The following is a 13,172-nucleotide window of genomic DNA, read 5'->3' as shown; positions in this document are numbered from 1 at the left end:
CGGATGGTTTGGACAAGGCAGCTCGGAGCTTGGCGGAACTTGGGCGTGATGCTGGCAGTGAGGAAAGAAACAGGCGGCAATGGTATAGGTACGGGGTTCGTAGCATTGACGACGGTTTGTAGTTACATCCAGACGAGACAAGGACTATTTGAGTTTCATGGTCGTCTTCGTTTTCCGCGTCAAACTTGGACGAGTGGGGTGACGTCAGAAATTGACAACCGTTAGGCAATTCCCGGCCAGCAATACCCACTCGACACTAAACCCGGTCGTGCTTGCCGTCGGATGAGGTTTAGCATGGCAGGATTCTTCAGGACCCTCGCACGTTGCGGCATACAATAACTACAAATCATTGCTACCTGGTAGGATGGTACGACGGCGTGACATCGCCGGCTCTACTCCAATCAATCATTCGAGAAAGAATCTGAGTGGCGAAGCTGAATGGTGTCAACGCTTCTGACTGGCGGTCCCGTCGTCAGGCATCTCGTGAGAGTCGGCTAGCCACTCGACAAGCAATGCATCGCATGGAATATACGACGCCCAGTTCATCAATAGTTGCGTCTCTAGATTAGTCGCACATGTCTCAATGAGACCCCCTCCGCCGTACTCGCTGGTGCGTCAGCATGTCAGTCATCGACGATCTTCATCCCGCAACACGATCTACGCACCAAATAGCATCTACCTGTTTCCACGGCGCATATCTACCAGCTCATCTGTAATGCCAAATACTCCCCGATGGCGCAAAGTGTTGGAAAATTGACGACATGCGAAAATCCAAATCACTCACTCACGTTGCCACGACTGATTCCATGCCATGAAGCAGCACGCCATGCTGTGGAGGGATCTTGGAGATCAAACAGCCACTTTTTAATATTGGCACATTTGGTTGCTTTCTTTCTCTTTTTCGTCTGTAAATATAATAGCCAATACTGCTGTTATATGTTTGAACAAAGAGAGGCAAGGCTTGATGGTTTTGCAAGGGATATCTTGGCGACAATGGACGACGAAAACGCGCTGAGCTGCGTCTCTCTGGAGGAGGACCTGCTTGGCGGTGAAAATTTCGTTATTCAACGTGAATAATGTCAGTATTTGTCTCGTTTCGAATGTTAGTTAGAGGCAACTTGTTGAGACACATGTCGACTGAGAAAGCTGTCGACAAAGATGTTCAGATGCAGCCGAATGGGGATGATAGGCTGCTCGAGGTGAACGAGACGAGATCAGAGAGCCGAGAGGAGGACGGCATTGTTTGGTGTCAATCATGGACAACGCCACAATTTCTTCGCTGACACGGTGTTATTGCACTGGCGAGATCTGACCATTATGCCACTCGGCTTCTTTTCGTCTACATATGCCACAACATGGGACTAACTAACCTAGAACTTAACGATGGTAACATGGCCAATAAAATTACAGACAAACTTTGTGGCTAACGTCGGCATAGATCAAGACCAATATGACGTCGGCCAACAAATGCTTTCCCTCGGCATTGTCTTCTCACCGAAATCCCTCCACGAAATCCCTTGCAACGTGATTCTCTACCGCGCCTGGCGGGCAAATAGCTCACACTGCAGCCATTCCCTCTTTAGCGCCGTGAGCACGTCCCAAGCCTTTGAGGGGAGATACGGCGCCTTCATCGTTACCCGTTTGCTACTGGGAATCATAGAATCAGCCTTCGTCCCCGATGGCCCAAGGACAATATCCACGTGGTATAGTAGGTATTTGCCGACGCCCAAATCTTTCACTCAGAGGTTAGGCCGCCTTTTCAGCAAGTTTTCACGGTCGCGATTGTGGTATGGTCTGTCGGTCTTGTGCTTGCAATTTTGCCACACCGCCAGCGCAAGAGTCACGCGTTGAAATAGGGCTGGGGTCCAAGACATTTGAAGTCGAGGAGGATTATCCATGCTTGCGTCAGTCGCATTCATGTCGAGCTGAAGTTGAGTCTGTTGGCAGGCCGCAGTGACCCGTTGGGCCTTGAACGATTACATGCAGGATTCTGCGTCTAGTCATCTGCATAAGGAAGTACAGTAAACTATGTCTATAACGATCCTGTATCTTAGCGATATTCAGGTTTTTACGATAATTCACGGTCATCTAAGGTTTTTCCCTAGTAAATCGTTAATAGTCGCGTTACTGACGATATCGTTAACTTTTTGCTTAGTCACTATGCATTTTATCGTTATAAGGCCCCACTTTTTAGGCTGAATTTTCTTATAGTGGGGTTAGGTGGGGCTAGGTTTCCTAATAATAGGGCAAATTTCGCTAATAATCCCTTAATATATACTTTTACTAGTAATTTCTAAGGGGAGGTACAACCCCACAATAGTCGCATCTTAGCGATAGTCGCTATATTACGATGAAAAAAGGCTCACGAAGGTTATCGTTATAGGGGTGGTTTACTGTACGGCTATCTGGATCTCCCTGCCGCGCTCGAAGACGCCATTCCTCCGGCATGAGACACTCACAAACGCTGTCAACACCAAAGAGAGACAATATGATGGACCAGTGGACACTGTGGGCATGGTCATGGTTATTATAAGGTTTATTTGTCTTGGCCACATTCCGAGGCTTTTTGCCTGTTGTCTTGTGCGTACATGTGGCCTTGCTGCACGGGGTATTAAAGGTCATTTTGAGCAACGGAAGAGTAATGAAAGAGGCGTCCACAAGTCACCCCTTGACGGTTGGTTGGTGTGCTATTGGCTCATTTGTTGGTGGTGAAGCGGTAACGAAATTATGAGCGTCAAAATTTTCGACGCTTTGGGTCGGCACAGACCTTTTTACCACTGATCTTATCACGATGTCAATGTCGGATACCTTTGAACGGCAATTGCTCAAGCCAACCAAGCACAATGCCACGCATCATGACAGGCTATAGGCTGTCTTGTCATGGCTGATGAGGCGGAGGACGGTCTTGACTCTCGCTATTAGAAGTACGTACCTACGTAGGTACGCAGTACCCAGGGTACTTAGATCAAGTAACTTAGTAGCCAACTAGCGGTAGCGGGTACTCGTTCCAGTCAATCAATCAATCGGCGGTGAATGGCCCGTTTCGGCAGCGGCGACCCTGCGCGACTTCCCCGGGCGGATTTTGAACTCGATGAAGAGACTCCACCGCCCAAGTTCCGGTGGAAGCATCTTGCTTGCATCTCGATTCTGATTCCCTCGCACGGTGCAGCACCACGATTCGAGTTCCCATATCTCCCCCAATATAATCGGTGGCTTGTTCAGTCCCTGATTGCTGCGTTCAACGCCATGCAATCATGAATGCCCCCTCGTTGCTCGCGGATGAGACCGAGGTCCGCCACAGGTCTCCGCCGGAGATGCCAGATGGTGTCCATCGACCCCGAGTTGTGCGAGCATGTGTGAGATGCAGGAAGCAGAAATTAAAGGTATTGCTTTACTACTCCGTACTGCACGGTTCATCCCCGTTCCTTCATCTCCCCTTTCTTCCTCACTTTTTGGAAACGGATTAGCTAAAAGAACATGTGTGTCTCCTGCAGTGCGACACCGTCAGGCCCTGCACGCTATGCCGCCGCTCAGGCTTCACCTGCGAGGCTCGGGATGAGAAGAATAGTTCCGCCAAGATCAAGAAGGCTGTTGAGAGAGTCAAAAGAGAGCTGGTTCCGCCAGGTTTAGCTTCCCCCGATAAATCGAAGCATAATCCTCGGCTCGTTCCAACTCGTGCCAGTCCACATTCCCAATCCCATTCGGTAGGCCACTCCCAGACCTCCCATGGCAGCTTGAGTGAGCGACAGCGGTTCGGTGCAAACAACTCTGCCGTTGGCTTTGCTGCCCGCATGTTCGGTGACTCGGCGGGCTCCTCCTATCCGAGCGATATCTCGAGCATTCCTGGTCATGCCGGTCGATCCAAAATGGGTTGTGCCGGGCCCCCTTGGTCCTTGGTGACTATGCATTGTCCCTCGCCGCCGCTGCTCGAGGCTCTGATGGATGCGTACTTTGATCGAATGCACTGGTTCACACTTATTTTCCACGAGCCCTCATTCAGACTAGCAGCGACACGTGTTATTCGCAGGAACTCGTGGCATCGGGACGAGCTTGGCATTGTCCTGGCCGCTTTGACGGTATCTGCTATAGGACTGAAGTGCGTTGCTCGCGATTCTTCATGGATGGGTCATGCGATGCTCAGACAAGAGTCCTTAGATGCTATGGAGCTTCTCGAAGCGCTCGTCAAGGAGGTCCGGCTTCACCTCCTGGATCTTCTCGATGACTGCTCCATCGAGACTGTACAGGTCTGCAGCCTACTGGGGACATACTATATCTTCCACGCATCTCCCACTCTGGCATGGAGCATCCTGGGTATGTCGGTCCGCACTGCCTACGCTCTTATGCTACATTGCGATAGCAATGAAGATCAGGCAAATGGAAAGGGCTATGATCCCATTGTCGCCCAGGTGCGCCGTCGAAACTGGAATCACATCCTGGTGGCAGATACCTTTGCTGCCATGATTTACGGACGTCCAGTTTCGCTGGACGCTGCCTTTTCCTACGTCCAGCCTCTTGATGACTTAGATGATCTGGCATTGGGCCCTCGCTTGTCCAAACACCCTCTTCTGACTGCCAGCTCACCGCGTTCCAACTCCTCTCGCCCAGTTTGCCGCCAGACTTTCCATGCCTTGAAGTACCATCTTTACGATATTGTGCGAGAGGCACTGAATCGTTTCAGGCTTCTACGTCTGCAAAGTCCCATATCACCGGCAGAGTTGGTTTCTTTGGTGGAAACGGTGCAGCATGTTCGCTCTTTGTTGTATGCTTGGAAGACAGATTTGCCGGCCGCATTCGACACAAACCCAAGCTCCCAGGAGGGCATCCTTACGGAGCTTGGTAGCATACCAGACCTATCTCCTGAAGAGCAGAAATCCCGGCGGCACCTGTCACTTCAAATCAATACCCTGAATGTCACATATAACAGCGCCGTCATCTTCATCCATCGACCTCTTCTAGAATATCGAGTGGCGGCTGACTCACGCCAGGCCTTGTCAAGCGAAACACTTCGTGTTGTCTCAGAGTCTCTGCACTTGTCTGTCAACGCAGCCCTAGAAATGTCTCGAGTGCCGGTATCACATCTCGAGAACCAATTTGCAGTGTCCTTTGTACTCATGAATTTCTTCACTGCCGGCGTCATTCTTTGCATTCCGCCTACTACGTGGCCGCTGAGTGCCATAGCCCACGAGGCCAAGGCGGGGACATTGCGCATTATTCATGCCAGTCGAGTATTGAAACCTGTTACTCCCATTGCCCCTCATACTGAGCAATTGCTCACGGGGCTGTTGAGGCGAAGCCTGCAGCAGGAAGTAGAAAACGGTCTTCAACCAGAGCAAAGGATGAGAAGCGAGTCGGATCAGCGCTATTCAGTGTTGACGGACCAGGCTATGAGGGATCCAGAGCAAAACCACTACCCCATTCAAGCTGAGAGCGAAGCGCGAGATGGAGAGGCGAAGCAAGTACTGATACCAGAATCGTCCAAGTTCTCACAGGCGGACCGGCAAACCCCAATATCGGGGGGGCGAAATACGAATGGCCAACGGCTCGCCATTTCCACTCACAAATGATACGGATATTGAAGGTGCCAACATGATGCACTCTGCAGACACAATTTATGGCGAGAATGGAAATTTAATCATGTCAAACAACGACCCCCGGCGAGGAGCAATAGACTATCATTATGCCGAAAAACGCCAACAGGTTGACTCACAACTGGATGAAGTCTTTGGCATATTTGGACAGAGTAAGCGGACAATCTCTTCGTTTTGTCTTTTGTTCATCCTTTTGCAGCTCGATGCCACGTCAGACGTGCGCCGCACCAGACCTGCATGCGTTATTTACGTTGTGTCCCTAATTCTAAATCTCTTAGTGTTTTTCAACTTGGTGCCAAATGACCCATACAGCGCCTGGAATTGGGGAAACGGTGGGTTTTGATTGACAGGCATTAGACACGATTGGGATACGCATTTTACCTGGCCACGGCGTTGTTGGAAAAGGTTCAGTAGGCACGACACATAATACCCATTTAACGTGACCATTCATCGTCAACACCTGATATATTGGTATGAGAAGTGATATTTCATCATGAGAATCTCGTCCCGATTGTTTTGGTATGGCCCTCAAGCTAGGCCTTTTGCTGCATCATCCCATTATGAAACCAAGCCCAGCTCCCAGCAGGGCTTTGAAAACCAACCATTGGACGCCGATGCTAGTGGCCAAGACATAGACGCCAAGAAGGCAACGCCAACCGTGCGCGCAATTATGCCGTGGCCAGATCCTTCTTGAGGGTACCCTGATACTGCTTCTTCTCTGCGGGCGTCTGGAATGCGCCGTGGCCGAACTCGGACGAGGTATCGATCCATTTGAGGCTGATCTTCTCGAGGGCACGGCGGGAGGTGTGAGTGAACATAGACTTGCGCAGCGTCATGACACGCTTCTTGACACCGGGAACGGAGCCCTTGAGCATGACAAAGTCATTGTTGACCTCACCGTAGCGGACGAAACCACCGAGGCTGGAAACACACAAAAAGAAGTTGCATTAGTACAGAGCACAGCACAGTGTAGCCGAGCACATGGCGTCGAGCATGAGGGAGCAGGTGAAGTGAAATAAACATACGGAGTGATCTTCTTCTTGGTGACGTCGACCTCGGTAGAGGCGCTGTCATCAGCGTCGCCCTTGCCGATGCGGTAAACCTTGTGGTTTACAGAGGTACGGTGGTGGTAGCCCATCTGACCGGCACGAGCAACGGTCCACTGGACGTGGGAGGGATGCCAGGCGCCGATACACGCGACCTTACGCAGACCCTTGTGCGTCTTTCGGGGCAGCTTCTTGGTGCCCCAGCGGGCGGTGACGCCGTTGAAGCCGTGGCCCTTGGTGACGGCGATGACGTCGATCATCTCGTCCTGCTCAAAGATGGAGTCGATGGAGACGGGCTTCTCGAAGAGGTCCTGGCCAAAGGAGACCTTGTCGGCGACGCTGCCGCCGTTGATCTGGATCTCCATGAGGTGGGCCTTCTTTTGCTTGAGAGGCGTCTTGCGGATCTGGGTGTGGGCGAGGACGCGCACGACGGTGCAGTACTTCTTGATGCGCTCGAGCTCGCGGGCGATGCTGGCGCCGCTCGACTCGCTGTGCTTCTTGGCGTACTTGGTGAAGGCCTTCTTCTTGCTCTTGTACCAGTTCTTGTAAAAGCGGCGCTTGATCTCGTCCGACAGGTGCTCAGCCCACACGGTGGTGAGGGAGCGCAATCCGCGCGGCGTTTCGATGTAACCGACGAGACCAACAACAATCATCTAGATGGTGAGAAAAAGATGTTAGCCATAGGCTGAACTGCCAAGCGGGCTGAGTTGTTCGTACTGGTGGTGTATCGACGACCGTGACGGCCTCCACGACCTCCTTCTTGTTGGCTTTCGCGCCGGGTCGGTCGAGGTCACGGACGATTGTCGTCATGCCGGCCTTGTAGCCCATGGCGGCCGTCAAGTGCACTGGCTTCTTGGGATCATCCTTGGGGAAGCTGTCGAATAGTGATGGCGATTGGTTAGCGAATGAATTCCGTGGTTCGACTTTGAATGGCGGGGGGGGTTTCGACAGGTTTGTTGGGTAATCCTCAGAGGGACCGAAGATAGAAACAAAGAAGGAAAAAGGAGGACAAGGACCGGATACTCGCGCATCCGGAGACTAGAGGGAGAAAACTCACGACTTGACCTTGCCCCGGTGACGGGCAGCACGCTTCCTGGGCAAGAAAGCCAGAGAGCCGTGTCGTGGAGCCTCGAACTTGCGGTGCTATACAAACAGAGGAAAATCAGCAATTGTCTATCGATTGATGGAATGCATGCTGCTTTTCTGTTCTTTTCTTGTCGTTGTCGTGGGCATCTTACACTCATCTTGGCGGGCTGGGTGTGGTTTGGGTCAGTAAAGAAGTTGATGAAGCCTGGGTGACCAGATAAGGACCAAATACCAGGAGAGATTTTCTATTAAACTGGTGGGCGAAATTTTAAGCGAGCGGCTCGACCCAGTGTGCGAGTTGTGGCTCGTGCATCTTTCGCTAATCCTATTGGGGTTCCTTGGCTTCGTCTCCACCAGGGCTGTCGACCAGCCCGCAATTATTTCTTTAAGAGATGCATTACTTTCACGTGACCATCCAGGCTTGCCACCAGCGCGATCCGGCCCCACGGACACAGTGCCACCAATGAACAGCTGCCACGCAACGTCACATTGGCATCGTCAAGAATCCAGTTGCGTGTTTATAAACCATCAATTTGATTCACAATGCGGAAAACTACTACTTACTTTGGCAGGCTACTTATAGTACCGATATCGTTCGCTTGTGACTTTTCGTAGCCAAGAAAAAAACATAAAAATCCCGCTGCACCCGTCCACCATTGCCTGTTCAAACCCCAAGCATCCCCCAGAGACAAAAGAAAAAGAACAAAAACAGGTCCGGATAGTCCCCGGTGGTATACACTTCGCAAAAAAGAAAAAGAAAAAAAAAGAACATGGAACGAATTTGCCGCATAACTTTCAGAGAGCTCGTTAAAAAATACTCTTGAGCCGCCCCAAACAGAAAATACCAGGGGAAAAAATCACACTTTACTCCGTTTTAGTTGCGGTGCCGGATGTACCGTTCATACCTGCACGCGCGGGGGACGTTGTCTTGGCATCGCCAGATCCTGACGTAGGACCAGATCCGTTAGAGAGGATGCCCGTCTTCTTGTCCTCTTCAGGGTTGTCGTCGTAGTCTTCATCGACATCCATCTTTCTCGCGGCTCGCTCTGATTCCGCAGAGATGGAGGCAACAGCGGGCGGAGCTTGTTCTGGAGCTGGTCGTTCCTCCTTGGAAGTTGGCCCAGACTGTGTCTTATCTTGAGGACCGCTGGGAGGCATGTTGCCTGATTGCATAGGTGGTAGCTGGTTTGAACTAATGGAGTGGTTCTGGGGATGGTGAGCAGCTTCAGAAGGGTGATAGCTTTCACTCTGAGAGCGAGACTCCTCCTTCTTAGGCTCATCTGGGCGGCGCTGTTCGTCCGAGCGGCGGGCCTCGTTGGAATTGCGTCTGTAGGCGTCGCGAGGAGGGGTTGAGGGTCGCCGGTGTCTCATGTCATCCAGACGAGCGCGATTCTCCTCGTTGGCCTGTTTCTTGGCAACAGACTCTTCTTCCCACTCACGCATGCGCTTGGGTCCGACGGATGGAGGACGGTCGTCAGGACGCTGGACAGCAGTATCAGGGCCAGCGCCGGGAGGAGGGCCATTTTCAGAAGCACTTGGAGGGGGCCCTTCGGGATGATGAGGATAGCTTGAAGCCGCAGGGTGCTGGGGGTAAGCCGACTTGGGAGATGGCATTCGATTGTCATGAGGCCTAACGTCACCTCGGGGACTGCTGGTCGGCCTGAAAGAAGCGGCACCGTTGGAGGGTCCATTCCCTCCATTGGCACTGTTTGATGGAGGACCCGCCGATGACGGGGGAGGGCCTCCCCAGTTAGGATTGGTGACTCGTCGATCTGACGGGTTTGGGCCCTGAGATGGAGGTGGAGGTGGAGGAGGCTGTCCGTACTGATGGCCAGCAGGTGCGGGCGAGGGCCCGCGACGAGATGGACCGGGAGGAGGAGCACCTCGAGGCTCAGAGTATCCTGCTTGTCGCATCTGCTGTTCCTGCTGGGGACTGGGCTGGCGCTGAGGCGGTGGAGGAGGCCCTCTGAAAGGCTCTCCTCGGTTGTCGTATGGATTTGGGGGCTGCGGTGGTGGGTTGACGTTGGAGAGTCTGCCAGCCCAGTTATCACCAGCACCTGCCGGAGCTGGGGGAGGGCCGCCGGCAGGAGGCTGTTGTGCCGAACCACCCCATTGCGGCCCTACTGGGCCAGACGGACCGGCGGCTTGGTACGCCTGAGGGTGCACGTCGGCCGGTTGTGGTGCGGGAGCCTGCCCGCTGCCGTTGCTGCCGCCGGAACGAAGGAGCTGTAAGCGGGCTTTGATGTGTGGATTGCCAGGGTCGAGCTCCGCGGCTCTTTGATAGGCATCCAGAGCGTCGGCGATTTGGTTGTTGCAAGATTCGTACTGGGACGGGTCAGCTACGATTGGGGGACAAAGCAGGGGGGGATAAACACGTCAGAAACAACATACCAGAGTGCCAAGATCATACCACACTTCAGAAATATAAGGGTTGAGGCGAATGGCACGAGAGTACGCGTCGAGCGCGTCGCGGTACTGATTGATCTGGTAATACAGCACACCAATGGAGCACCAAAAAGTCGGATTCTTTCCATCACGATACACGGCCTGCTGGTAAGCCTCGTAGGCCTTGGGGTACTTTTGCTGGGCCATGTAGCAACGACCCAAGAGGTACCAGCTTTGAGCATCCTGATTATCTGCAATGCGATGTTAGCAAATGTCACCGGCCCATGTCATGGGGACGCACAAGTCGTACCAGCTGAAACCGACTTCTCCAGGTACTGGATAGCCCGGTCTTGGGTTTCATAGGCGCTGCTGTGCTGGTGGTGAAGCCATCCAAGTTGCTGGAGGACCTTGGCATGATTGGGAGAGTGTTCGAGGACGCGCAGATATGCCGCCTTGGCGTTTTCAAACTGGAGCCATGTCAGTGGTCAATCAGTCGGTGGACAGTTAGCAGGAAAACCGACACGTACGTCTTTCTGTTGCTCATGGACATGGCCAATCTGGAACCAGATGTCTTCCTGAGTCAAAGGACCGGGAGGCGAATTGACAATGTACTTGAAGCACTGTTTGACACAGCCATGTTAGCAAAGTGGAAATGATGTCTTGACCACAATGGTCAGCCACATACCTCCAGACTCTGGTTGAATTTTGACTGCTGCTTGTATATGATACCAAGGCGAAAGTAAATCTCATTGGCCTTTTCAAAATCGGGCTGGATCTGCATAACCTGGGAAAAGGCCTCTTCGGCGTATTCAAAGCTGCCGTAGCGGTCATAGAGGATACCGATACCGTACCAAAGCATAGGGTCCTGCGTCACAAATATCAGAACAGCTGTTGCGGGCCGCTGTGATTCCGCTTAGAAGAGCAGAAAAGAAGAAGAAAAACTAACCTTTGGATCCCGAAGATTGACCAAGGCTTGCTGATAGGCGTCATAGGCTTTTTGCAGGTTTTCCGTCATAAGGTAACAGTGGCCTAACGGCACAATGTGCACAATGTTAGCGCAATCTAGACGAAATGCATCCGACAAGACGCAAACGACGTACCCAAATTGCCCCAAGCTTCGCCATTGTTCTGTTCCAGCTGCACAATGGCGCGGAAGAACTCGAGAGCCTTGTCAAAGGCCTCGCGACCCTTGAGAAGCATGCCGATGGCATTCATGGCGGCCGTTGAGTTTGGGTTGGCTTGCAGGGCTCGCTCGTAGGCATGCATGGCCTCGTCCGGAACGCGCAGCAACTCTGAGAAACTTCCTGCATCGGTTGTCAGCCCGCCTGGTCGCCACCAAGGTTGGCGCGGCATCCCTCAGGAGGCCCAAGAGACAAAACCTACCAATTTGCAGCCAGACAGCCTCGTTCATAGCAGCAATCTGATGCGACGGCGCAAAGTGACCCGGGGGGACGCTCTGAGGCGGTGCCACGGGGGCCTGGTGCTGCTGCTGTTGCTGCTGCAGCTGCATCATTGTGGGCGATGGGTGATGGTTGGCCATGGCGACCGCGTGTCAAGATTTGACGATGCCGGCTTGGCGCTACACAGCGACAGCCAGGCCGTGCAAGACGTAGGGATGTAGCGGCGATGGTTACGCAGAAAGAAGGTCCAGGTCGCTCGCAAGAAGCCAAAGGAGGCTTTGTAGTGCACGATGCGCGATGGGATATTGGGGTGGAGAACCCGTGATCAAGTTCAACACCTAGCGCATGGACTGGGTTGAGCCCACGATTTTCGGCACGAGCTGGAACCCCCCAAACAAGTCGTCAGGGCAGAAGGAACGGCGGCAGAGCACTCGGTCGGTGCCACAGGGGAGCGACAAAGGAGATTGGGAGCGTCAGAGACGATCTGGCCCGAGATGGAAAAAGGACTCAATGATGTCCTGGTCCAGCGAAGCCCGTATCCAGATTGACGACACTTTGGGGGAAGAGGAGGAAGGGAAGACGAACAATTGGGAAGAGGCTGTTGGGTTGGTGGAGGAAGGACCTGCACAGCTGGCTGTCAAACTCACCTTACCCATGAAAATGGGAGGGAACGGGCGCACTGGCGCTAGACCCACGCCGGCGTGCCGTGGCGAAGCGAGCGGGGCCACCCATGCAGTCTGCATCTGGCTGGCGGCGGGTTTGGCGTGGGTACATGGTAATATGAAGAGTTAATACGGAGGGCTAGCAGGCACGCAGTACTATGTATATAGTAGGGGCGTGGAGAGGCGGGCGGGCAGGCGGACAGGGCGGGCAGGCGCGGGGCAGGCTGGCAACTGGCAACTGGCAACTGGCAAATGCCATGGCGGGCTTTGGAGACGGCCCAGACACCCAGCGCCTACTTACCTACCTACCTAGGTAGGTACCTACAGTAGGTACTTTAAGTACTTAGACAGTCCAGGGCGAAGGGCTAGGCGCTGCCAAACAACCAAGGTACTTGGTAAGTACTTGGACCTCGTAGTTTCAACGTACAGGACTCGGAATGCGGGCCACGGATCCTGATTTACGGCGCATACTAGTAGTAGTGCTCCGTGCTTGGATCTGGCACATACATCTGGCAAGCAGTTGCCCAGCGTCGACGTGCCTCGACCAGACTGCTTCAAGCGTCCATGTCCAGTGCCAGCTGCCTCGTGCGTCCTGGGCATCGAAGTCCGGTGCATCGAGCGCTGGAGTGTCTGGTGGCCGTAACGCCAGACACGACCGAGCAGCTCCAGCTGGGCCTGGCCAGCGGCTGCACGACGTGCACCAGACAAGTACTCCGTCCGTATTGGCGCAACAGTAAACATTGGGCATCTACCCCGTACCTCGGTACCAGTTGACGTAGCCGGAGCACGCAGCCAGCACCTGAGCACACAGCCAGCACCGGCACCAGCACCAGCACCAGCACCTGGGAACACGGCATACGGCATTGCAGCACGCAGCACGCAGCACGCAGCACATACTGACGTTGAGGCAGAGCCCACGCCGCACGCTGCATACCGCATGCCGCATGCCGCATACATGCCGCACGCCTCCTGCAGCCCTCACCCCTCGCACAACACACCTTGGCC

General features: G+C 53.5%; 2 protein-coding genes across 2 annotated transcripts; one reads left to right on the top strand and one right to left on the bottom strand.

The window, feature by feature from the left end:
- Nucleotides 1–3,866: 3,866 nt before the first annotated feature.
- On the top strand, nucleotides 3,867–5,564 carry MAM_01005 (fatty acid catabolic regulatory protein; the record flags this gene model as incomplete). The annotated part of the gene is made up of 1 exon (XM_040819804.1): nucleotides 3,867–5,564. The coding sequence occupies one exon, from the start codon at nucleotides 3,867–3,869 to the stop codon at nucleotides 5,562–5,564; it is 1,698 nt and encodes a 565-aa protein (XP_040683069.1).
- A 692-nt stretch (nucleotides 5,565–6,256) lies between these two features.
- On the bottom strand, nucleotides 6,257–11,645 carry MAM_01004 (transcriptional corepressor Cyc8; the record flags this gene model as incomplete). Its single annotated transcript, XM_040819803.1, has 13 exons — nucleotides 6,257–6,509; nucleotides 6,614–7,287; nucleotides 7,352–7,508; nucleotides 7,692–7,777; nucleotides 7,873–7,925; nucleotides 8,626–10,045; nucleotides 10,112–10,356; nucleotides 10,416–10,572; nucleotides 10,633–10,725; nucleotides 10,791–10,970; nucleotides 11,052–11,134; nucleotides 11,206–11,409; nucleotides 11,489–11,645. The coding sequence occupies 13 exons, from the start codon at nucleotides 11,643–11,645 to the stop codon at nucleotides 6,257–6,259; spliced, it is 3,762 nt and encodes a 1,253-aa protein (XP_040683068.1).
- Nucleotides 11,646–13,172: the final 1,527 nt, after the last annotated feature.

This window comes from Metarhizium album, assembly GCF_000804445.1.
Source record: "Metarhizium album ARSEF 1941 chromosome Unknown scaffold_1, whole genome shotgun sequence".
NCBI classification, from domain to species: domain Eukaryota; kingdom Fungi; phylum Ascomycota; class Sordariomycetes; order Hypocreales; family Clavicipitaceae; genus Metarhizium; species Metarhizium album.
The sequence above is the reverse complement of the archived record's forward strand: the minus strand, read 5'-3'. Positions and strand labels throughout refer to the sequence as shown.